We start from the raw sequence: 23,155 nt of genomic DNA on the forward strand, positions 1-23,155 counted from the left end.
ATACCATGTTGATTTTCTTAAGAGAAATTGATCTTCTAATTTGATAATTACTTTCCAATGATTTCTTAATCAAGTTAATTTATGTCACATATATCATTAATCAATTATACATAGAAAATCCCAACAATAATGCAATAATGACAGTAGGATCATAAAGAGACAGCGAAGCACAAAAGAGACAAATTTACCCTAGGAAAACTCAAACTTGAGAAAAAACCAACAACCTTTTCTTAGGAGAAATTGTTCCATTCAGCGAAAGTACAATATGATATTTTAAGTCAAATTTGGTCAACCTAAACCAAAAATCCAGTGTAAGTCAAACTTGGTCAAACAGGACAAAATTCAACCTCCTGCAACTGCCCAAAAACTCGGTCAACTCTACTAGAAAAATTACGATCAACACAAGTCAAACAGACCTTAGAAAAGACTTGGTCAATGTTGGTCAAACTTCAAAAGACTACTTCTTTATCTCGCACGTGTGAACAAAAGATCATATGTTTTTGTGATGATCTGAATTGTGTGATGGAGGTCGAGTTTGTATTTATAGTGGTCTTGTGGTGTTAATTTTTCATCAATTGATCTACGCTGCAACTATTACTTCAATAATATCCAATAGCGTCCAATTTAGCAATTTCCACTTCTTCAATTTAACCAATGACAATAGAGCAATAGTAGATAGAGCAATTATTCCAATACATAATGAAAGACAACCAAAAGACAAGAAACACAATATTTGGTCAATGACCAGGGAAAAACCCCACTAAGGGGAAAACCCTTGCAAATCTTCTTCTATTAGATTGTCTTCAAATGTTCAGTAGAGACAATACATCATCACACAGTCAAAGTCAAAATTTGACTAGCCAGTATCCAATGTCAATATCCAATATCCAAATATGCCAAGAATCTACCCAAAATAGAGACGAGAGAGGGAGAGCCAACAAAAGTCAACTATAATTTTGTCCAAGTCAACAATAGGGAAATCATGGACAAATATGCTCCAATTTAATTCAGTCAATGTGACCTCTTTTGCTGGTCAATGATCAGTCAAACCAGCTCAAAAAACTTCAGTCAAATTTGATCAGAGGAGAGAGAAAATGTGCAGATCTGTTCTACGGCCAAACCTGTAGTCAACAGCGGTCAAACTCCTCAAAATTCCTTGGTCTTAGTGCCCAAAAATGTGTCCTGATGGGATAGACCTTCTCCAAGAAAATCAAAGTCAAAAGGCTCCTTTTGACCCTTGGTCAACGCTAGTCAAACTTCAACTGCAAAAAAGTCAACACAAGTCAAAGGTGGTCTAGTTGCTTAAAATTGTGTCCTTCCTTCTTTACTGAATTTGGCCTCCTTAATCAGTTCCAAAACCCAAGAAAACCAAGCCAAACCAAATGCCCAATCATCAAAAGTCAAAGATGCCTCCAAACCCTCACACATGTGAAGAAGAACAAACTGCGCCAAATCTATACAAACCAACCAAATGAAGAGAGGGAGGAATGTGTGTTGTGTGATGTCCAAATGAGGCATGAGGGCACTTATATTTATATGCAACTTGAGGGGTGCCATTTTGTCCATGATATGTGTCATTTGACCCAAGGCCGACCTTAACAATTTTGAATTGTGGGCTTGACCTCAAAAATCCATTTCTCCTTATCCGATTTGAGTGAATTTTAGGTAAATTTTGGTCCTCTCGAAAAGAGGAATCCAATGCAATGATTAACTCCATCAAATGAGTTGTCCAAAGTGGAATTTGAACCTAGTTGCATAATTTAACATGTGGTGCCCAAGGGGCACGTCTCCTTGCTGGGCTGACTAAATTTTTGGGCGCTGACTTGATCAATTTTAATTTTAATTTTAATTTAATTTCCCTCCTTTGAATTTCGCCGACTTGTATCTAGGGAATACCTCTCGCAACTACCCAAATATTAACAAGAAGGAAGGTCAAGCAGCTAAGAGAAGGGGTCGTCTTGTCCAGAGAAAGAGGGGCTATAGCCTGGCCGTACTTAGCAATAAGAGAGGAATTGAACCCTAGGCCATGTTTGCAGGAGAGAGAGACTGAGTATTGGGGCTGAGTTTCCTACTGGAGGAAAGGTTGTACCTTGGGCTGAGATCTGCTAAAAAAAGGGGTTCTACTCTGCTGGAGAGAGGTTGTACTTTAGGCCATATCTTTACAAAGGAGAGAGGGTCGATTTATGTGGTCGTTCTTGGTTGTACATTCTTTGCATCTGCTACTATAATTATTTCCTAAGTATTTTCTCTTAAGCCTAACAAAATCTTCTTTGTTGGTTTTTCCCCACACTAGATTTTTCCAGGGTAAAAGCTGTGTAAAATTTTATGTGTTTGGATTTCTTCTTTCTACTGTGCATAATTTTGCGTTGATTTCAAATCCAAATATTTTTTTTTCTGGGTTTTCAGTAAAAAAAAATTCTAGGTATAAAAGTTTACTAGCACATTAAACGTTTGGCTAAGCTTAGAAAAACTAACATGGTATCAGAGCCAGGACTCTAAAAGAAATTCAAGCACTACTTAGGTTCAAGCTCAAAGGAGTTTGTGATCTTTCTAGGATTTTCAATAAACAGTTATTCAAGGGTTTGATTTACCATGGCAACCAATGTTAGGTATGAAGACAAGTTAGAAGGAGCCTCAAACTATCTTCAATGGAAAGTCCGGATCACAGTTGTTCTCAAGGAGAACAAGTTGTGGAGCTTTGCTAACTCCACAGTGGTTGTGCCAATGTTAGATCTTGTTGCCCTAGATTTCGATGAGGTGAAAGAAGCAAGGGCACAGGGGATCATCCTGGACGCAGTGAAAGATCACCTCATTCCCTATTTGTCTGAGAAAAAGTTTTGCCAAAGAGATGTGGGATGCACTCACCAAATTGTACCAGAGTGACAACCAGAACCAGAAGATGGTGCTAAGGGACAAGCTCTATGACACCAGGATGTCCAAGGGAGAGAATGTGGCTTCCTACCTTACCAGGCTCACGCAGGTGCAAGATGAGATGGCAGTTGTAGGGGAGATAGTCCCTAATTCTGAACTGGTGCATATAGCCTTGAATGGCTTTACAAAGTAGTGGGATGTATTTGTAAAATGCATCGTGGGACGAGAGCATCTTCCCACCTAGGAAAGGTTGTGGGATGATTTCACATAGGAGGAGATTTGAGAAGGGTCTCAACGTGGAGACCAAAAGAAGGGTGAGGAGGAAGAGAACCTAGCCCTAACCTCTAAGGGCAAGGGAAAGGCCAAGAAAGGCTCCACTGAAGGAGCTACCTCGAAGGGCAATAAAAAGAAGTTTGATGCTAGCAAAGTGAAATGTTTTGCTTGCCACCAACTAGGGCATTTTTCCATCCAGTGCCCAAACAAAAAAAAGGGCAAACAAAAGAAGCAGGTTGTTGCTACAACTAAGACACACAAGTTTGCAGCGAGATTTGAGGATGAGTTCTCACTCATCACGTGTCTCTCTAGTTCAATGGCCACTAACGTGTGGTATGTTGACAGTGGTGCTTCATGTCACGTGACTAGAGTGTGAGTATTTTATTAGTCTAAAGGAGCACAATTTGGACTTCCACAATGAGCTTGGTTACAATGCCAAGTATAGACCAATGGGCAGTGGAATTTTTAAGTTTAAAAGAGAGTTTCAGAAGCCTCTATTGGTAAAGGATGTGGAGTACATTCTAGGCTTGAAGAAGAATCTGATTTTTGTTTCAGCCTTGGAGAACAAGGGTTATGTGGTCATTTTCCGAGATGGAAAGGTGTTTATTTGTCACAAGCGTTCCAGTGTCAACACAGCAAAGTGCTTGGAGTGAGAAGGAACAAGATGTACATAATTAAATTCAAGCCATCCAAAGCATTGGTGAGCAACAACAACAGCAGTCGTGCCTTAGGGAGCTGTGGCATAGGAGCAGGGCACACTTGCACCATGGAGCACTCAAAGTGCTCAGGGAGGTCATGACCGGGCTCCGTGATTTCACTACAAATCAGCATGACATGTGCAAGGTGTGTGCCATGGGCAGGTACACCAAGATTGTGTTTCCCAGTGGTGACAATAGGTCCAAGGGGATATTGGACTTAATCCATTCAAATGTATGTGGACCCATGTTAGTTGTGTCTACTGTAGGGTTCAACTACTACATGACCTTCATAGATGATCATTCCAAGAAAACCTGGATCTATTTTATGAAGAACAAGGACTAGGTCTTTAGTCAATTCCAAGAGTTTAAAGCTCTTGTGGAGAACTAACAAGGGAGAAATATCTAGGTGCATAGATTTGACAATGGAGGTGAGTATAACTTGAATGCCTTCAAGGAGTTTTGTGCATATTTTAGAATTAAGAGGGAGTTGATAGTTCCATATAACCCACGACAGAATGGAGTATCGGAGAGGAAGAACAAATCCATTGTTGGGGCAGCAAAAGCAATGTTGCATGATTCGGATCTATCCATGTTCTTATGGGCATAAGTGTGTAACACAATAGTTTATATGCAAAACAAGAGTTTGTGCAAGATGTTGGGGAGGATGACCCCTTGAGGCATTCACAGGGAAGAAACATAGGTTGGGCATCTTCACAATTTTGGGTGTTTGGTTTATTGCCATGTTCCATCATAGAAGAGAATGAAACTTGAGCCTACTACGGAGAAGGGTATCTTCGTTGGATACAACGAGACCTCAAAGGCTTACATAGTCTACATTCTTGCACTCAAAAAAACAGTGATGCGAAGGGATGTGAAATTTGAGGAGGACAGGGCTTTCATAAAATCTTGTTGCTCAGTGCCAACTGTAGCAAAGGTTCAGGAAGAAGAGACACCAAAGAAAGAAGCGAAACAATCATTATAGAACCCCAAACTTGTGTCCAGTTCAAGCAGTATAAGCATGAGGAGCAGGAAACTCCATTTACCTATATTGAGACTTCTAGGAAGAAGTGGCCAAAATGGGCAAAATGTACCTTAAGGGAAGCTTAGGAGCAGGTGGATGCTCCTAGACTTCAATCAGGGAGAGCAGACCACCACAGAGATTTTGTCATGTCCCCATTTTTATCCTTTTTCATAGTGCATCCAGGGTGGATTTCCAGGGCAAGAGGTGGCCAGGTCAGTGGAGCAAGTTTATGTCATCAGTGGTTTCGATGGAGTTTTGTGGAGTTCTTATGGGATTTGATGGCATTCGCTTGGCATATTCCACCATCTGCACAGTTTGCCTTTTGTTCCGTTGCATTCCGACAACTTTCAGAAATCAACATTATTATTGGACATAACTTAATTAATTATGCTCGAGGTGGCCTTCCGAGGAGATTGATTGGTGGGACACCTCAGTGTAATAGCTCGTTGGAACCGGAATGGGAAGATCTACAAGATGAGATGGTTAGATATGAGTTTCAGTGGCCTGAGGAGACATGGTGGCCAATTTACCCTTTTCCCCGCATTAAAAGAATATTTTAATTGAAATAAAAGAGGGAAAAGTGCTCCATGATTAAAATAATAATAAAATAGAAGGTTCTAGAGTCCATCAAATCTATAAAAGAGGAGGAGGAGACCATTGGAGGACATCTTGGATTGAATATTGTTGCTTGTATGAGAGGTTGAGAACCCAGTGCTGGACGAAAACCCTCGAGTGATTTAGAGAGATTGGACAAGCACCCATCTCCCCTTGGTGGATTCATTCAGAATCCACAGGTGTAGAGATTGTTTCTCTGTTTCAGTTTGGAGACCGGAGGGTCATTCCCAACTATTGTATTGACATCTATCTATATACAATAAAGTTGGATTTTGGTTGCTGCATTTCTCATTATTCTCATGTTGTGATCTTTTAATGAGATTTTGTGCAATTTATAGATTTATGGTTCTGGTTTTACATGGCAATCTTCTGGAAAATGCATGATAGTTTAATATGAAGTGTCTGTTCCAAAATTAATTGATTTGGGACATTACAGATTTTCTAGTTATATGGCTCTTATAAGCAAGTTGATTGTGGCTGAGCCTTAAAGTTTTCAAGAGGCATCTAAGTAGCAGGTGTGGAGGGATGCCATGGTGGAAGAGAAATCTTCCATCATGGAGAATGATGTATGGGAGATTGTGCCACAACCTGAAGGGAAATCAATGGTGGGATCTAGGTGGATCTATAAGATCAAACACGTTGTTGATAGCAATATTGAGAAGTTCAAAGCTTGGTTCATGGCTAAGGGGTTCTCTCAGAGAGAGGGAGTTGACTATGATGAGACATTCACCGTTGTAGCTAGGTATTCCTCCATCAGGGCCATGATTTCCATTGTTATAGAGATGGGTTGGAAGATCGATCCAATGCAATCAAGATGATATTTCTTAATGGTGTGATTGAGGAGGAGGTCGACATAGAGTAGCCAAAGGGCTTTGAAGTGCATGGGAGGGATTCTCAAGTATGCAGATTGAGGAGGCATTGCACAAACTCACGCAAGCACCACGCGTGTGGCATTCCAAGATAAACAACTATCTATTGGGGATGGGCTTCACCAAGAGTGATGCTAAATAAAACCTATACAGATACTGCATATCAGTAAACAAGCACCATGTGTATGGTATTCCAAGATAAACAACTATCTGTTGGGGATGGGCTTCACCAAGAGTGATGTTGACTCAAACCTATACTGGATATCAAACAAGGGAGAGCCACTCATTCTTGTGTTATATGTAGATGACTTGTTTCTTACAAGTTCAAAAAAGCTCAAGATCTTGCTTTGGAGTTTGAGATGAAGGATATGGGGTTGATGCACTACTTTTGGGGCTAGAGTATGTTGTGGAGATCTGAAGCGATTTGAGATGTAGGACTACAAGCCTATGGCTATGCCAATGGTGACCAACTAGAAGAAAATTGATGCTTCCAAGTCAAAGGCAATGAACCCCACTTTATATAGGCAGTCGATCGACTCTCTTATTGATCTGGTAAACATTGAACTAGATATATGTTTTGTTGTCAACACACTTAGTCAATTTATGGTTGAGCCAAAGCGAGTACACTAAGTGGCAACAAAACACATACTCAGGTATTTGTGTGGTACGTGGAGTATGGGTTGAGTTATGTCCAAGGAGATGGAGAGAAACTAGTGGGTTATTCAAATGCTTGACTGGGCAAGGAGTGCAATTGATAGGAAAAGTACTTCAGTTGTTGTTCCAGCTTAGGGAAACAAAAATCAGTTGTATTAAGTTTTGTTGAGGCTAAGTACATGGCAGCAAGTTTGGCATCATGTGAGGTCATTTGGCTTCAAAATTTACTCATGGGGTTGTTTGATTAGGAGTTGGAGCCAACCATGATACATGTTGACAATTAGCGTTGCATCAAGCTCTCAGAAAATCTAGTGTTTCATGACAGGTCAAAACATATAGAGATCAAGTATCACTTCATTGGGGAATGTGTGCAGAAACTTGCCAGAAAGGCAAGGTGAAGTTGCAATATGCACCTAGAGATGAGTAGGTTGCAGACATCCTCACGAAGGCCTTTGGTGAAAGGCAAGTTCATCTTCTTCAAGGACAAGTTGGAGGGGTGGTACAAAACACCTTCCTTGCTAAGAGGGAGTGTTAAAATTGTAGCTCGAATAGGTGTTTCTACATGGGCCTTATGTCTAGGCATGCAAAAGATATCTTCAAAATTTACTTGTTTCAAAAAAAATTAATTCTTAAGTCCAAACTTAGGAAAAGCATGATAATTAATTTAATTAGTTATTATAGGCTTTGTACCTCAAATTCTAATGTTTATAATTTTGGAAATTAATATTTCTTTTTTTTTAACCAAATCAAAAGAAAGTGATAAGATTTAATTTTGGCCTTTGATCTTTTCTTTGAAGAACTCAAGGAGGAAAGAGGGTTATGAGAGAAATTATAAATTGTTGGAATGAGTGGGTGAAGGACACATTAGAGATCGCATCGAGTGAGAGAAGAGGGTTGATTTGGGTGAGAACAAGGAAGATCGAGTAACCAAGAAAAGGGGCCATCTTGTGTTGGAGAATTGATTAGTGCAACATTTTCATTCATCTTTTCCTTACTTGACAGTTATTTGTGACATTGTGTTCATGTTCTTAATTATGCTTATGTTATTTTCATCAAATAAATGCCAAAACAATAAAGATCACATGAACAAAAGATACAGGCTCCAAGTTAGGGCAAAACTCCTCCAAGGGGAAAACCCACAAAGAACTTCTCTTATTATAGAATCAACTTCAAAGGAGACTTTCAAGACCAAACCCTAGACCTAAGACTTCCATCAAGAACCAAGCCAACCACCAACAAGATCTCCTTCCAAGAGCAATGAAGCAAATCTTCCTCAAAGCAAGGCTCTACTAGCCTTTCAATTACTTCTGCAATCCTTGACCCTGAGATATGCCCAAAAACCCTAGGTTTCTCGCATGTGTGGGTTGAAATAGGCAGTTTCTAAATATTTGAACCTTTTGAAGACTTCTTCCCTCCTTCACTAGCCTTTTCCTTGCTCTTCTAAGACTTTCGCTCTCCTTTCTTATTGCAGATCGATTCCAAGATGTGAATACTTGATGTATCTGTAAGAAGGTCGAAGTTCCTCCTTTATATAGCCTTCCAAGTGGCTCTTTAAGCCCACTCTAGGCTGACTTTAGTTGGTTGGCCGACTTGTTCTTGGGAGCCCTCTAGACACTTCCAAATACAAATATAAATTTTGTTTTTCTTGATACAAGTGCTCGCAAGGGTCTTTTACAAGGTGACAGTGACCCTTGACTCATGACAAACCCTAGGAGCATTCAATGGATATTTGACCTAGTGACAAATAACTTGAGCATGAAACCCATGCTTTACAAATAATTTTTATTTTGTTCTTTACATCATTTTCTTTCTTCTTTTGATGGATACATAAGAATTACATCATGGAAAGAGTCAAATGACAATTATGAAGACCGAGAAACTAGTTACATTCTTCAACATCTTGTTCAGAGAAAGAGGGACCGTAGCTTAATTGTATTGAGCAATGACAAAGGGGTTGAACCCTAGGCCGTGTTTGTATGAGAGAGAGGTTGAGTATTAGGGCCAAGTTTCTTGCTTGACGAGAGGTTGTACCCTACGCCAAGATTTGTTGAAGAAAAGGGGTTGCACTTTGTTGGAGAGAGGCCATACTTCAAGTTGTACCATTGTAGAGGAGAGAGAGCCAATTTCTGTCGTCATTCTTGGCTATAAATTCTTTGGATCCATTGCCATAATTATTCCCGAGTATTTTCTCTAAAGCCCAATAAAATCCACTTCGTTGGTTTTTCCCCACACTAGGATTTTCGAAGGTAAAAGCTGTGTAAAAGTTTATGTGCTTGGCTTTTTTGTTTATATTGTGCATAATTTGTTAGAAGCTCAGTTGTCTTAATTGTACATAGATTTCAAATCTAAATTTCTTTTTTTGGGTTTTCCGTAAAAATTAATTTCTAGGTATAAATATTTATTATTTACTGGCACATTAAAGGTTTGGTTATGCTTAGAGAAACTAACAAGTTGGGTGAGCCATGGTTTAGTGAGCCAATACCATGTGACTTTCAATTATATGAGGAATAGTAATAAATGCCACATGGCCTTAACCATGTCAATTTGAACAACATGGGAGTTGTTGCAGTATATGCTCCCTCCCTTCTATCAAGATATGCATTATGATAAACATATCACATGTTACCCCTATAGTCTATGTAGGGCAAATTTGCATTTGCATTGCATGGTAACATATTTTCTTCTAGATAAGTTGTATTACAAGGTGTTGGGAATAAGAATTAGTCCCTAGTCCTAATGGATAATCCAAATATACATTATATTCATATTTTATACCATATGGTATTTTTCTGTTTCATATTTTGCTTACCTTGTTGTAAACATCCAATAGATAACTTGGTCCAAGATGATTAATCACATCACTTCATGTTCTTTTAATTATAAAACTTGGAAACTTTGTCAAAAAATATCACTCTCCACCAATTTCATAATTTTCACAGATTTGTTACAACTTACGGAACTATAGATTCAACTTGTAGTATTGTGAATTAAACTTGTAGTAATGCAGATTAACCCTATGTTACCATGAATTAAATGTTGTTTGACAGATTTTTCCAATTGGGGGCCATACCATATAGTATTTGTAGTACCATACTCAAGTTTGTATTTTGATGTTGTCTCATGGCGACTCATAACTCTTCCAAAGACTCTAGGACTACAATGAGTCCAACCTTGCTCAACTCTTGCTAAATCAAATGCAAAAGTTGCGGGGAATGTTAATGGAGCCAACTCTTGACGAAGCAACTTGTTACCTAGTGCCATCAATGGAATGATTTCCAAAGAAAAAAAGCACAACATAGTAACGATGTTCCAGCAGCTAGTGACCACATAGCAACAAACATTACAACAAAACCTGTAGAGATAGTTTCCACCTCAACCAGACAATATACCTATGAGTATACCCATTTCTTAATAGGACTTTTTCTCATATTCTATCTTTTATATATTTCTTGTGTATTCAAGGTAGCATACTACACTCACAAATTACCATCATTAATTGTACTTCCTAGTCCCATTGACCTATTTTCTCGCCACTTGTTGGACATTAATAAAATTAACTTATCTTTGAACTGGACATCAAGATATATGTCCCAAATTTTGAAAAAGATTTGAATGGGAACAAGGATTCTTAACTTCATAGCTTGCAAGCTTCAAGAATCAAGCTACTCCGAACAATGCACAGAAGATTCTAGTAGCTAAGGTACTCATGGAAGAACTATCCCTCACCTAGTGGCAAATATATACACAAAACTTGGCTATGACAAACCAACCTCCCATCAACTATTGGAATGACTTGAAAGCTACTGTTGAGAAATAATTTTACCTCTTAGGATATAAAGATGCCATGTTGGCTCAGTGGTTGCAAGTCAAATAGATTATTGGACAAACTATCTGGTTATTCATTGAGATTTTCAACAAACTCTCTATCAAGCTTGACGTAAGGGCACTTGTTGCATCAAATTTATTTCAGATTTGCTTACCTACATGAAAAGAGACCTAGAATTCTTCCCAGTTCTTCATTGGAATATGCCTTCCAACTAGCTTCCAAGACCAAATCTCAATTACTCAAGGCTATTCAATTTGCTAACCATTCTCACAACCCTCTCAAACAAAGGGTTTTTCCTCTCTCTCTCTCTCTCTCTCTCTCTCTCAATGTATATTGGTTACAATCAAGAAAAAGTAAGTTCCAATGGCCAAGAGAAGAAGAAATAATGCTCCTATCACAAGTGATATGTTCTTTCCAATGATTAATGGCATGCCTTACAAGCCAGAAAGGCAAAGGTTGTTCTCATTGAACAACCAAGTCACACAGTTCAAGTTCGAGTTTGAGTTTGACAACAATTAGGTTCAGTTCAAATTCAAATTTTCCCATTGGGTTCTAATGAGGTTCGCCATTAGGTTCGTCTATATACATTTTCTAAAATAAGAAAACTCTTTTTATTCATAATTACCAAATCAAGCAAGAATTTGTACAGTTAAGCAACGACAATGACAACCAAAAGACCCTGGTTTTACCACTTCAGCCTTTTACCATACCACATCCCCACCCATATCATCTTGTATGGGTCAAGGAAGCAACTTGATAGACACCTATCACCACCATATAAAGACAAATTATTAAAGTAAAAGGCGTACTAGAAGGGTGGAAGAAGCAAGTCGAGGAAAGAAGTAACTCATGCCACTACAATTGCCCCCTCCTTACATCATTATGATCAAGATGTTGGACTGCTATTAGTTGGTCTTATGGCTATGGCACCTTCCTCGAAGTCTCTCCCACTCTACGACCACCATGTCACACAAACCTAATGATTGATGGGTCAACCTAGGACATGTCACTCCCCTTGGGCACTAGAAACGTCGAATAGAGTTGCTAACCTAATCATCCTTGAGATAAGTGAGGTAACTTGTTTGCAAATCTTGATCTAGTTAGACATTTAAAAGTCAGTTTTGTGTGAAGTATTTTTGTGCCCCTAACATTAGATATGGTTCACTATGATGCTTTAATTGTTTCATGTCCCTAATGAAGATAATCTCACTTGATCTTGCGAGGTTTTGTTCAGGTGGTATCATATGTGCGACATAAATCCCTTCAGTGATAGTTTGACTCTTCGTCAACACCTTCCAATGGGTACATTGCCCTATTCTGAGAGTAGAACTGACTTTGTTGTCCCAACGTCGCCCGTCTAGAGATGTGCATTAGGCCTTGAGCAACATCCACATGCTACTACACCTCTTGATGAGCCTCCTAATGTTGAAACACTAAGCTTGAAAGCTTGTGCATTAGACTATTTGATGATGTGCCCAAATGGACCCGGATGCCCACAAGTTGGCCTTGACCCTGTTTGATGTATGATACCTTGTTACAAAGCCCAGATGAGGATGGTAATCATTGAGATGACTTGGGAGGGTTAGCACATCCCACTTTGATGACAACGCTTGCCCTAAGAGATGCCACATCACTCCCACATGCATGAGAAGGGTGCAATATGCCTTCATTTGGATGATGTCATAGTGGAGGAGACACCTTTTGGAGATGTACACACACATGCACTTTGAGGTTTTTTTACAGTGAGGAGCACTCTTGGACCACTGCCTCAGTTCCTTGATGCATTACTTACTATTTTGGAGGACGATGTCATAGTGGAGACCATTTTTCTCCCACATGTGTGGATTATTTTTGGCATTTTGTTATGCTCTAAAGCTATTTCAATGTGGCCTTGTGACCTTTAACCCAGTTGAACACTTAAGTAAACCTATTTATGGGTTTTTCTTGTAAAATCATGAAAAAGTGACTAGGTTACCCTCCTATAAATTAGTAAACCTGTTTATGGGTTTTTCTTGTAAAATCATGAAAAAGTGACTTGGTTACCGTCCTATAAATTATTAAACAGAGGTGAGTCACTTTTTATTTTATCATCATTCATCACACTTCTTTTCTAGAAGTGTGCATTAGCTTTTGTCTTCTCTTCTACTTGGTTGCAATGTAGTTTCATGGTGTGAATTTCTCTTTGAGCATTTTTGCATGAGGAGGTTTCTTTCGATTGATTGAACAGATTCTTGTGGAAATTTTGTAATTCTATTGCTTATCTTTTAAACTTTGCATGCTATACTATGTGAATTAGGGTTTCTAAATGTACCGCGTTTAAATTGCAATATGTATCTTGAAATCTTGATTACTTGTGCCATGCATAGTTTTTTTCTTTGAATTCTTCAAGAGAACTCTGATGTGTGCATCTCTTGAATTTAAAATCTCTCATCTAAGGAAGTTGTTAAGGTTTTAAGAAGAGTCTCTTACCCTCTCACCCTCTTCATCTTTCCCTAAAAGACATTGTTTCCCATTTAGATCAAGGCACTACTCTAGTAGGTGTTGATCAATCTCTCCTCTACTTATATTTTTTATATCTTCTCCCTAAATTCGAGGTATTTAGGGTTAGGGTTAGTCTTTCCTTGAAATATCGCTAAAAAACTTAGTGTTCCACGAGCACGCGTCCCCCAGGGTGGGGTGCACACACCCCATGCTTCCCACGCACTTGGGACGGGGGGACGCCTGGGGAAACATTTCCCCACGTCCCCCTTTTTGGGAGACGTGGGGAGACGTAGGGGGAACGTTTCCCTAATGTGGGAATGCGTCTCCCTAAAAAGGGTGCTTCTAGGCGCACCCCCTCAAAAGGGGGATGCCCAGGAGCACCCCTTTTGCGTTTCAAGAACTTTTGTGTGGGGAAGCCTAATATTCAAGACTATAGCCCTAGTATTGCTATGCATTTGATGGTAATGTTAAATTCTTAAAGTAAAAGTAACATTCTCATTTATCTATCATTTTCATCCTTTTACTTAAATTTTTAACATTACCATGAAATGACTTAGGATGTTTGAGTGCGCTTTCGACCTCATTAGATTTCATATGGAGAAAGTAGAATTTTAGATCTCACTCAAAATCCAGCAGACTTAAACAATTTTTCAAGATTTCAGGATCGGGAGGATTGCAACATCTCCATTGGATTATGTCATGTACGAGGGTATAGAACTAGTATTTAATCAAAAGCACCAAGCCCTCTATGTACCTTGACGTTGGTGGTATTGGTTGTTGAACTCCTCTATCATGACCCTACTAAAAATGTATCCATCACTCAAACAAAATCTTGACCTGACATACTACGTTTTTTCTATCTCATGTTAATGCTTAAAGGGTGATATTGATGATGAAGATCCCAATATAGGTAATTATTTTGAAGATATGTAGGTATTTGTTGTAGCATGATTTTATTCGAATGATAGGGGCCATCTAAAGCCTATTTGTTGATGTATTTTCGGTTCGGAGATGGATGGCACTTCGTGTTATTTTGGTTATGCGCACCCTTACATGTTATATAAATGCTTAATTGTGTATAAATGTTTTGGCTTCATATGGATGCACATGAATTTATACATTTTTCTTTAAAATTTGAATATTTTGGGTGTTTTTGGTTGACTGGTGTTCTTTGTCAGGCTTTTTTTTACCAGTTCTCTGTTCAGAGGGTTTTTCAGTTCGATTATCAACTCGGTCCCAATAAAATTGGTATCTACTATAGTCTATTTTGCTTAGTACTAATTATATTCTAGAATGATGAATGTTGAATTTAAATTTTAAATCAATTTACATTCTAGAATAATGAATGATAAATTTAACTTTTAAATCAATGTAGATTCTAGAATGATGAATGAAAAATATGGATCAATGGATCGATGATGAATGATGAATATTGAATCTCATGGTGTATGGATGAATGATGAGTATGAATGATGTATGTATCAATGTGAATGATGAATATGGATCAATGCATTTCATTATTTAATTCAATTATGTGTGGATCAATATATTTATGCTTTCATTATTGAATATAAATTTGATGTGTGTGTATGTGTGTGTGTGTATATAGATATAGATATATATATATTAAAAAAATGATATACCCCGACATCTCCCTATCCCCCCCCCAAATTTCCCTAAAATTTTAGGTTACTCCTACTCATCCCCCCTGTGCATCTCCCCGCACCCACGTCCCCTTGTCCCAGAGTCTTGGCGGAACATTGCTAAAAAGTAATTTTACTTGATGTGTCATTGTCCGTTAGTAGGGATTGCATTTAATAATTGGTAAATTATAATAATAAAAAAAATAAAAATAAAAATGAAAAAATCCAACATTAGTTGCATTATAAAGCCCTAATTTTAGGGTCGACATTATCATTTATATAGTTTGTTTATGCATGTTTCAACGATAAAAACTCAATCACAAACCTTAAACCTTGCATATCTAATCGATAATCTTACTCATTTACTGACCTATTATTGTAAGGCTATTTCTTCTAGCTATCATATGACATTGCATGCCATATCATTGAAAATATATCAAACCCTAACTTATAATAGCTCTCTAATTTACTTAAGTGGTTTAAGGATAGAGTGTTTGAACTTTGATGAATAGTACCCTAGCACTCCTGGCTCTGTGAATACCCTATCCCAATCATTAGACCATTTCATCACCTTAAAACCTTCTTTTTGGGTGATCTATACATAGGGTGTCTCTCTCTTTATGGTTGTGATCTTCACGTTTTGGCATTTATTTGATGATGAGAACATAATCTTAACAAGAAGAAGAATAACAATATCACAAGTAAATGTCATGTAATGGAAAAAAAACAAGTATAAGAAGTTGCCTTTATTGATTTTCCAACACAGGGAAGCCTCCCTTGTGGTTTATTTGCCACTAAATAGCTGAAAAAAGGCAATTGAGGTGGCAATGGTGATTGATAGATTGTTTCCAGAAGGTTTAGATCGGACTAGTGAAGCTTTGCACTAGGCTTGCTAGAATTTCTGATAATAGACCATCGCAATGATAGAGTTCCACTTATTGATGAGTTTGATGATCACACTTCTAGCGACTTTACTATCCCATATGCTCTTGAAGAATCAAAGCTTTATGATGTTACAAGTAGACCATAAGAGTAGAAATTTAGATCATCTTTTAAAATTTAAGAAACAATTTCAGGAATTATAACTATTTGACGTTATAGACTTCTTTTTAGATTTTGATGAATATGTCCTACTTCATTTTGCAATTTGTAGACGTCTTTTTCCAATTTGCTATTTTAGACTATAGTTTAAATTTCAATAACAACATTGATGATTGGATTTGATCATAAATAAGTTATTCATGTATATTTTATATTTATTAATCATGATTCCTACTCGTGTTTATTGATGTTGATTTTTTATTCTTTGATATTTTATATATATATAGCCAAACTTCATCCAAAGCTTCTTAGAAAATCCATACCCAACTCGAACTTAATTGTTTCCGAACTCGAACTCAACACAAACCATGTGACTTAGCTTATCACCCATAAGTATTCTGTTCACTGACAGTCACACAAAATTAGGACAGGGTTTTAAGATAAATTGAGTGATTTATTTATGGTGTGGAACATACCACCTCAAACAATGCAACCAAGAGATGACGGTTACAATAAATGTGCTCTTGGGCATGCTCAATTCCATGCTGCTTCTCTCTTACAGCCAAGTTCAGCAATTCCACTCCAACCATGTGCAATACATACTTTAGAAATGGTATTTATGGCATCGGAAACTCTTCCGACAACCTGCATCATGTAGACAAGAAAATAAACCCGACTACTGAGCAGGTTTGGTCCTTGAAAATGAGGTTCGACTTTGAAATCAAAAACAAATTTCAAAAAGTGAAGAAACTGTAACTTGCTCACAAGCTATAATTGTACATATGTCAAGTGGCAGACTGGTTTGAAGCAAGTGGGAGACTAAGCAGCTAGAGCTTAATTATGATGCTTTGAAGGAGCAACTCCGTGCTATTGTAGAAGAAAAATAGAAAACAAGTAGAGGTGTTGTTTATTTTTATGAAATTTTGAGGCAAATTTTTAACCCTGTATTGTTAATTTAAACAATATTTATGTTAATTATGTAGAAAATTTTTATTTAAATGGGAGTTTGTGTGGCTTCCCTGTCTATTTCAATGAGAGGTTGCATTGCTTCCTGTAAAGCTGGAATTCTGAAAAATAAAATGGGATTGCATGACCTCATAACCAATAAAAAACTTGCGAACAAGCATGTTCAGTTATTTATTCTCAAAGCAATTCCAATCAATAAAAAGGAATTATGAAACGAAGGAAAACTTGCCAACAAGCATATTCAATTAGTTATTCTCAAAGCACTTCCCACCAATAAAAAGGAATTAAAAAACAGAGAGAAGGGGCAGTAAGGGGGTGTATTAATATAGAAAAAGGCCCAAGATAGGAATATGACACTAATAATATAGCTTGCAACATCATATAGATAACAACAAGAAGCCAAAGATGGACCACAAAGCATAACGCAGCAATAGCAAGCGATGTTCGTTCTGAGCAGAACAGTGATTTTACCGCTAGTCCATAGAACTTGGTTCAAACAATTGTGACAGGTCATTTTTCTCACTACTGTTACCAAAAGAAAAGGTAATGAAGGGAGGAGATGCTTCATCATTTTGTCAAACACGTCGATCGAAAACTTAGGGTAAATATAACACATCAAAACCACGGAACTGGTAACTGAAAAAACCAACAAAAAGGAACAGCAGCTATAAAGAGATTCGGACCATGGACAGCCAATTACAGTTTGACCGAATTCACAGTAAATGTCATGAAAGAAAGTCATAGAGATCAGCCGATATCAAAGGAATAAAAACCCTGAGCAGAATCACTAAATTCGGATGCTAAACTCCATAAATTCTTGATGTAATTGATTCAAACCATTTAGTATTACTATTTCATTGCCTGGATGGCATACCTTGCTTTTAATAGCTGAAATTTACAGAGATGGACACTGATGACTTGTCTTGTGGCTCCAAATCAGCGGAAATCCTGAAACTGCGGGAAATCGATGATCACGCGATAACTCAAGAATACACTAACAATGAGCGAATCTAAAAGATAAGTGAGACTTATATCAGAAAAAGAGAGCACTGATTAAAAATGCATCTCCAGGTTTGGAAATTGAAGACGCCTTGATGAGAAAAACATCATATATGTGATGATAAAAAATTCTTATAATCAAGACTGTCGGTGCCTTGCGCCTCAAGTTTCACTAATAGGCAGCCTGTCCATTAAACCTTTCATTACTATATAAAGTTAGTAATTATTTTGGAGAAGAGTTGCTTACCTTGTGGGGTGGTTTCAACTTAATTATATGTAATGGTATAGATATGTGGGGGTGGTTTCAACTTAATTATGTGTAATGGTATAGATAGATCGGAAAAAATTTGGGAATTTCATTTGCGACGCATATAATGGGACAAATGTCGCTGACTATGTTATTTGTTCACAAAGCTTAATAGAAAGGATAAACGAAGTTAATATTGAAGAGCATATTTGGGACTTAAAATCAGATCATATCCCATTTCATATAAAACTATCTTGGTTAGAAGAAAGAAAGCATAGGAGGAAAATCCAATGTTCTCGACAATCAGTATCAAGGGGCAAAATTCTTCTAACACAAGAAAATTGCACTATCTTCAAAACAATGTTGGAGAGATCAATTCAGAAGGAGAAAACTGGTCCCCAAAGCCTCAACAGTGATGAGTTAACAAATATAATTCAGGGTGCACTTGAGAAGTGCAAAAGAGCAAAAAATAGCAAATCAAAATCAAATTGTTTGCCTATGAATGCTTGGTTCGACGATGAATGTAAAATGGCAAGGAGAACCTTGAAAAAGGCAAGTAAGGAAAAGATGAATGTAAAGTTATATAAGCATATTTTAAAAAGGAAAAAAGACGAGTTCATGCAAACAAGGTGAGAAGAGTTAACATAACTAGGCAGAAATAACCCAAAGCTTTTTTTTGCAGGAACTTCAACCAAGGAAGAAGCAAATTAAAAATAATATTATAGCCAATCAGTGGTTTGACTATGCAAGACAACTCTATGAAAAAGAATTAGAGGTTGAGCCTCCTCGCAGGATCAACACAACTACAAAGTTTTTCACATTACAGGAGGTGGAGGCAAGTATTAAAAAGTTGAAAATATGGAAGGCAAAAGACTTGGTTGAATTTCAAGCAAAATATCTAAAGTGGGGAATGAACATTTTGGCACCACATATCATGGAAATTTTCAACAACGTCATTCATCAAGGATTCCCAAGAGATTGGACAACTAGTCTAGCAATACCCCTTTTTAAAAGTGGAGACATTAATTGTTGTCCATAGGTTTTATGAAGAGGTGAAAGTCAAAATTAGAACTTCAACAAACATTTCAAAAAGTTTTAGAAGTGACATCGGAGTCAAGCAAGGCTGCCCATTATCCCCTGCCCTTTTTGGTTTATATATTGACAAATTTGAAGAGTGGCTGAATTTGCAAGGTGGGGATGGTGTTCGGTTGGGGGAGTTTGTGATAAAGATTCTTTTATATGTTGATGATCTTGTATTGATTACTAAATCGGCCCATAGATTGCAGATGCACCTATATGCCCTTGAGAATTTTTGTAAAGCAATGGGGATGCAAGTCAATACCAGTAAGACCAAAATAATGGTTTTCTCTAATAAAAGGAAGCAAAGCCAGCATACGTTCTTCTTCGAAGGCATCATTCTTGAAAAAGTAAATGAATACAAGTACCACGGGATCGATTTCAATAACAAGATTAATTGGGAGGACTACAGAAATAAGAGAAATTTAGGAGGGTGGAAAGGATTATATGCACTTCAAAACAGATGTAGAGAAGCATAATTATGGGATTAGAAAATGATTAAAGTGCTTTTTGGACTCCTAGTTTGTCCAGTGATATTATATGGGTGTGAACTATGGGCTAGCAACATCACTATTTCAAAATGGAAAGAAACTGAGAAAATCCAAAGACATTTGATCATGAGCAAGTTCAAAATAAAAAGTTCAGTTCCTTATGAGATAATGTTGAGTGAAACTAAAGCAACTCCCATCGAAGCAATTTCCATAATGCGTTTTATATGGTATCTAAAAAGAATTGAACAAATGGGAGTAGGTAGATGGTTGAAAGTTATCTTCAATGAAGGCATGAGTGAAAGAAAGAAATCATGGATGAGACAAAACAACAAATGGATGCAAAAATGGAATATTTACCTCAATGCATGTCCCACAAATAGCAAGGAGTTAAAGAATTTTGTTATGGAGAAGTTTTGTAAGCGTATATGGGGGAAAGAGTTGGGTAGAAAGAAGAAGTACTATGTTCAGGAATTCAACCCGACTTGTGATCTCCAACAAAAAGAGTACATTGGAGCTAGCATTCTGTGGAGAGAAAAGATTCTTATTTCTCAATTAAGAACTAACTCACATCAACTTCGGTGTGAAACGAGACGGTGGAAGAGACCTAAAGAAGCTTGGGAAGAATGAGTGTGTACTTTTTGCACTTCTGGGGCAATGGAATCGGAAAAGCATTTCATTTTGGAATGTGATGCTTTTAGAGACATCAGGGACAATTATGGCAGTGTGTTAGCATCGATCCCTTGGCATTGTCTTTTCAGTGAGGGGACTGTTAGAAGGTTGGGTCAACTCATTATCAATTTGAGTAAGAAAATAATTGAATTGCAAAATGCAAAAATTAGGGAGGTTGGTAGTCCCATAGACTATTTTTAGTCTCGTGGACATTAAAATATCATTCATTACAATTTTTTGGAAAGTGTCGCAATCAACCTCACTGGTGGGGGAATGCGAATGTGGCCAGGAATTTGTTTATCATTGCATTTGGCTTTTTCTCATTGTTGTGTTTGGTTTGTTTAAGGTGACCAAGCTAACCCACCACTTTGAAGAGCTTAACATACTACAAACTCAACTAAGAGATTGAAACGAATTTTAATAGGGAAATATTATTATCCCACTTATTAATTAATTAACGAAATCCTTTAAAGTAGTTTTATTATTGGTATAGGTTCAAAATTACCATTATAATAATTATTTAAATTATTAAGTTTGTATTAGTTTTATTTTGATTATAAATATGTATATATTTGTTAATGTATAATATTGAGTAAATAAGAGTGTAATATTTTGATAAGTAGTCAAGGAATTTTGGAGTGAGCATGGGACAAACCCTAGCACTCTCCCCTACCTCCAACGCTTCTTCACATGCCTTGTTCAAGCCACCTTTGTTGTTAGAGGGAGCTCTGATCGCATACTTTAGGAATCTCTTCCCCACCTACGTTGCTTTAGATCAATCGAGCCTTTGTACCCCTTCCCTTTGCCATGTGAGCCACCATCTTTAGTTTGAGGACTTCTTCTTGCAATATAGGGACGCCTTTTTCTTGCAAGACCAGGATGTGAAGTTTTTGAGGGACGCAGACTTAATGGGTCTTGCACCATCCCTCCCCACCACGCAAACGTGGATTTAGCAGAAGGAAGGATGCACAACAATAGATGCAGTGAAACTAATTCCTTCTCCATCAACTCAAGGAGCTCAATAATCTAGCCCTAGTTTGATTAAGCCTTTTTCCCTCTTCGTGAAGACCCTCATTGGATTCTCTCTATCTCACTGTTAGTAGTGACTTCATAGTTGCAGACATTAGGCTTCGAGTTTGCAATGCTATAGGCATCCCCTTCTCCAAGTTCAATCTCTTGCACAGCAGTAAGTGGTTGCAGGACAAGTCCTTCCTCCGAGATTTGAGCATTGGCATACGCTCCCATAATGGTCTCCTCGAGCTTGCTTGGAGAACCAAATGATATACCCCTTCTCAGTGGTCTTTCTAGGCACCAAGCCAAGCAAAAACTTTAGCTTTTGGGGTTAAATGCACCTCCTAGAAGAAATTTTAGTGAAGTAGTGAAGACAATAGCGCCAGACTTGGTTGCCAAAGCCCTCCTATGCCCTTCTTTTATCATTGAGCATTCAGAGGAAATGTCATTTGTAAAGGTAATAGAAGGTGTTTCTCTTGTGCATGCATATCAATATGTTAAAAATGCAATCATATGTCACTTTAATGGGTTTTATCCCTTAGTTCTAGCTTTAAGAGACTGGTTTAACAAGACCTGCACCATAGATTACTAATAATTATTAACTCTTCTTCTTCGAGGAGTTAATAATTATGTGAAGATTTGTTTACAACATTAGATATATATACTACTTACATCTTACTAGGTTTTTTTCTAACCGAAATGTGTAATATTTGTATTGAAATATGCTCCTGAACGCAGCCAATACACGGGAAATCTAGTACAATAGTTCTTCTTGTAGAGGATCCTTTCAAAGGGGACTATCAGGAGTGTCAAATAGACTAAACTAATATCTGACTACAACAAAATTCCAACATACATAGACATCACAAAATTGGCCAAGTAAAATAACACATTTACAATAAGAGATCATCATTGATAAGGAGAAAGAGCTTCAGTGGGAGGCCTATTGAGGTTAATCTACACTTGGTCAACATGGCGACTCGACACTATGCTTGAGGAGTTCTAATTTTCTCTTGGCTTGAACATCCATTTCAGGTCTTCCAACTACCTATGTAATGCAGCAATTTCATCATCCTGGTGGGATATTTTATCTTTGAGAGACTAGATCTCCTCTATGAGGGAGATGGAGGTGGTCATCTGTTGTTGTATTTCTAGTTGATATCTAAATGCTATAGCTATAAGGCTTTAGTTTGATGGGATTACGTGTTACAGCAAGAGCTACCGCTAGAGGACTGGAGTTTACCACTCTAGGATGACATGATTAAGTAGTAGATGGGGAGTCTAGATGCCAAAGATAACCAAGCACAAGTGGATCCAAGACTTGCAAGAGAGACCATAATAAACCCAGGCTAGGTGTTTAGCCCATAGGGGGTGAAGCAACACAACCACTCCTAACCAGGGGGAACAGAGGAGATACATTTGAATGAAGGGCCAAGGTACACAAGCCATTGCATAACCATTCACTGTGAAGAGCTAAAAGGAGTGAGGAATCCTTACACTGGGGAGAGAGGCACCTGAGAATAGAAGGGCTTAATAGAGGAGGACCGATAGGTATAGAAGATCACCCTCAAGCATGAGCAGAGTCACATATTAGGCTGTCATGAACCAACTGATAAATATCAAAGACTCCTGAGATTACAATTTTGTTGAATTCACAGTAGTCCACACAGATTGAACTCTCCCTGCTACCAATGAAGTGTAAA

The 23,155-nt window shown here is 37.7% G+C and overlaps 1 protein-coding gene across 1 annotated transcript in view; it reads right to left on the reverse strand.

Moving 5' to 3' along the window:
- The window catches only part of LOC149190187 (uncharacterized), a 41,776-nt gene extending 23,672 nt beyond the window's left edge, over window positions 1-18,104 (reverse strand). Inside the window, exons 1-2 of the mRNA XM_089412061.1 lie at window positions 17,833-18,104; window positions 16,469-16,637 (exon numbers count right to left, since the gene is read on the reverse strand). Coding sequence (XP_089268187.1) covers window positions 16,469-16,582 — 114 coding nt within the window. The 5' untranslated portion in view covers window positions 16,583-16,637; window positions 17,833-18,104. The remainder of the gene's footprint in view (window positions 1-16,468; window positions 16,638-17,832) is intronic.
- Between the last annotated feature and the right edge of the window lie 5,051 nt (window positions 18,105-23,155).

Source organism: Pinus tabuliformis, chromosome 3_1, assembly GCF_031772625.1.
Source record: "Pinus tabuliformis cultivar Carrire ecotype Pingquan chromosome 3_1, CPIR1, whole genome shotgun sequence".
Classification (NCBI taxonomy): Eukaryota; Viridiplantae; Streptophyta; class Pinopsida; order Pinales; family Pinaceae; genus Pinus; species Pinus tabuliformis.